Source organism: Lactuca serriola, chromosome 8 (genome assembly GCF_051521515.1).
Source record: "Lactuca serriola cultivar US96UC23 chromosome 8, Lser_US96UC23_V15, whole genome shotgun sequence".
NCBI lineage: Eukaryota > Viridiplantae > Streptophyta > Magnoliopsida > Asterales > Asteraceae > Lactuca > Lactuca serriola.
In genome coordinates this window covers 242111289-242114664 of record NC_136415.1, presented here as the reverse complement: position 1 = coordinate 242114664, position 3376 = coordinate 242111289, and the positions used below count along the sequence as shown (strand labels likewise).

The 3376-nt window shown below is 34.3% G+C and overlaps 1 protein-coding gene across 1 annotated transcript; it reads right to left on the bottom strand.

Moving 5' to 3' along the window:
• Positions 1-341: 341 nt before the first annotated feature.
• LOC145067970 (transcription factor bHLH63-like) lies at positions 342-1181 on the bottom strand. The gene is made up of 4 exons (XM_079014984.1): positions 1008-1181; positions 716-781; positions 555-623; positions 342-458 (listed from the first exon to the last, which is right to left on the bottom strand). Exons 1-4 carry the CDS (start codon positions 1179-1181, stop codon positions 342-344), a joined length of 426 nt encoding a protein of 141 aa, XP_078871110.1.
• Positions 1182-3376: the final 2195 nt, after the last annotated feature.

Below are 3376 nucleotides of genomic sequence, written 5' to 3'. Positions count from 1 at the left end.
TTTACCGTGTTCATGTCTTCTTTTTTTGGTCCTATAATATTCTTTATTTTTAATTAATTACTTTTTGGCTTTTATCCTTCACAAATTTTTTATCTTTTACAGTGACTTTAAGCATAGTGGCTTGAATCCTCTCTCTAAAGAAGGAAAACACTTGGTTCCATTTAGGGTTAGATTTCTTTTCAAAATGATGAGTTGTACCCTTGTAGTTTCCAAGATGAACTTCAGCATAAGGGTCACAATTACCAGTAACATCTTTTGCAGGTAAATCCCTAGCTTTCACCACACGGACATACATGTATTGCATTTGTCATTATTCAATTCAAAATCATGTAAAAACCCTTTTAATCTGTGAAACAATTGATAAAAAACAGTTGAAAAAAGCTTACATCTTTGGATAAAAGTGCTTCCATGCTAACATCCATCTGAGGATTAACAGTTGCTAATTTCATTGAGACAAACTACAACCAAAGAGAACCCAATTTAGTTGAAAGAAAAAATCAACATATTTTGGTATTTTTACAAAGAAGTTAAGTACCGGATTAATCTTTAATTACCTCAACTTGTCTCTGTAAGGACTGTACGTAGTTTATAATCTCATCAAGCATTACAACTTTTCCTGTGACCTATAAAATGAAAAAACTGATCTCAAGTTACATTCAAGAAGTGAAGAAAAATGATAAAAACTGAAGCTTTTTGAGCCATTTTTTATGTTTACCTTGTTACAACCAGGAACAAGATCTTGAAGGAACTTCATCCTCTCACTAATATAATCTCTTGATACCTGAATTTGTCAAAAAAGAGAAAGAAATGTGTGATGGGTTTTAAGAATTGCGTTTATATTTATAAATATTTCACTAATTGTGGTGAATTTAAAGGACTGTTATAGGACAAATTGTTGGTGTTGTTGTTTCCATTAATGCGGGAATGAGGTGAAATCTCTCGGGAATTACATATACTTCCTATCCTACCAACCAATTCCCTGAGAACAATGCTCTGACCACCATTACCTCAAAGATATCTCTCTGGTCCAATGAATTCTCACAATTGAGGTTAAAGAAGCAATTAGGAAGCTGCTTTGAGCTACAATTCAGCTCACTTCCTTGAATTCCCATTCCAAAGATGGAATTCCATCCTTGGGGGATTCGATTTCCTTCATTGCCTAAAAACTTCTCCTTTTCCATATTTGAACTGGACTTCCAAATGGGATTATACTTTCTTGGCAAATCTCTAAATGAGTGTCTGGTTTTGAAGAACTAAGTAAGAAAGATTGAAACTTGAGGGTGGAATTGATAGTTTTTTCGATTCTTGGAATTCACTCAATTATGTGAATGATAAAAGGGTAGTGTGAGAGAGAGAGATAGAGAGAGAGATTGGTAATAGGGGAAAGGAAAGTGAAGATGAAGCAATGAAAAAACAAGCATTAAAAAGGAGAAGGAATATTTGACTTTGCATTTCTTAGATGTAAGTTAATTTATATAATTTAGTTTTAAGTTATCATACAAATTTATTTACAATAATCGTATTGTACAAAGAAATGATCAAAACTTATGGATTTCTCATTTACTGATTTATGTTATATCAATAATTTTTTTTTGTGAGACGTTTTTTTTGGAATCATCTAGCAAAATTTCTTTTATGATTTTTGATAGCAAAATTTCTTTATATGATTTTGCAGGTGAGCTTATCTCCTATGACCTTTCCTCCACCCAGGTGGGGTTTGGTTGGTTACAGAAAACATCGAGTCAGTGAGAATGTTGAAGTGTGTTGGATGGGGTGTGATGGCCAGCCATAGAAGTGACGAAATAGAGGATACTTTTGGTGCAGATCTTTCAGTTAACTTGTCAACAGTAATAATATTAATTAATACTTTGAGCATAAATTGAGGTAGTGTTTTATTATGTTATAACTTATAAATGATACTTATTATGGGAGTTTGTGTGTGAAACATGGTCAGATTAAAACTGGAGCTCCTTGTTGTTCAGAACGACTTGCAAAATACAACCAGGTAATCAAATTCATCTTTACTTGTATTTATGTAATTTTAATGTGAAAACTGAAGCTTCTGAGGATAGAAGAAGAGTTGGGAGCAGCAACTGCTTATGCGGGAGCAAAGTTCCGTGTACCAGTGGAGCCTTATTAAATCAAACTACTAATTACTAAACTAGTATCAGCTACTCTGCTTTTGTTTAATCATCTTATCCATTTCAAACCCCAAGGGTATTTTAGGAAATGCACACGTAAAGGAGAAAGCAATCGTCTTCTCACAATAGACAAGAATGCTAACCTTGCAAGCTTTGTTCTATGCTCCACCATTCTCTCCATTAGTATATCAATCTTTTTTTATTGTGTGAATAATAAAAGCTTTTTGGTTTCAGCTAATGTTCAAGTCATTATTTGCCATCTACACCCGGTGGACAACAACCAATTTTTTGACATGGAGGATTTCTTTTTTACATGATATCTGAAACAAGGCGTCCCTGAATAGCAATGTAGTTATAGGTTATATAAATAGGGAAAACCTCTTAATAACAATGTACAATTAGATCCCCTTAATACCAATGTATTGCAATTTTTTGACATGATGTTATTGGATGAAATTTATTGTTTTGGTATATATTTGTTTCCATATTTTTGTATTATGCGTAAATGAGTATCGTAAAGATGCTTCGTAAATGTATATCGTAAGTGGTTGTTGAAGTTTATGATATGCAAATGCGTGTCATCTTCATTTATGACAGGGGCTCTAAGGATACGCAATGCGTGTCCTAAACGTGCGTCGTAAGGTTACGACATGCAAATGTGTGTCATCTTCCTTTATGACAGGGGCTTCCTTGATACGCATTGCGCGTCGTAAACGCGCGTCCTAAATGTGTGTCATAAATGCGCGTCGTAAATGTGCGTCGTCTATAGACGACGGGCAAAAGCGTGTCGTCTCTCATTATGACAGGGCCTTCCTTGATACACATTTGCGCATCGTCTGAGCGTTCTACGACACGCATTGCGCGTCGTAAAAGGTTGTTTTTCTAGTAGTGTCCGTCATCACAAAACCTAGTCGTCGTACTTGTCTATTTGTGACCTGAGAATACAAGTTGTTTTGAAAGCGAGTATCAGCAACAAAGCTAGTGAATTCATAAGTATTAATGTGTCTTTGATTTGTAAAACCGTGAAGGAAGACTTGTAAATGTTTGAAGAAAATTTTGTATACGTATGAAAGTGTTTGTAAGTAATTGTAAACGTCTGAGAACCCTAGAAAATCTCATATTTCCTACTAGTATAAAAAGTAGTCTTCAACCAAGACCCGACTGTTTTGAAAGTAAGCATCACTGTAATTGTGACGGTTTTTCCCTGTTTAAGTATTATTATAAAATTATGGTCT

Bases quoted from the DNA above. Each gene is read 5' to 3' on its own strand.
- LOC145067970 (XM_079014984.1), bottom strand. From the start codon at position 1,181: ATGGAAAAGGAGAAGTTTTTAGGCAATGAAGGAAATCGAATCCCCCAA. The intron at 782-1,007 runs GTAATGGTGGTC...TGACAAATTCAG, and splicing joins ACCAGAGAGATATCTTTGAG to GTATCAAGAGATTATATTAG. The intron at 624-715 runs GTAAACATAAAA...TTCATTTTATAG, and splicing joins TTGTTCCTGGTTGTAACAAG to GTCACAGGAAAAGTTGTAAT.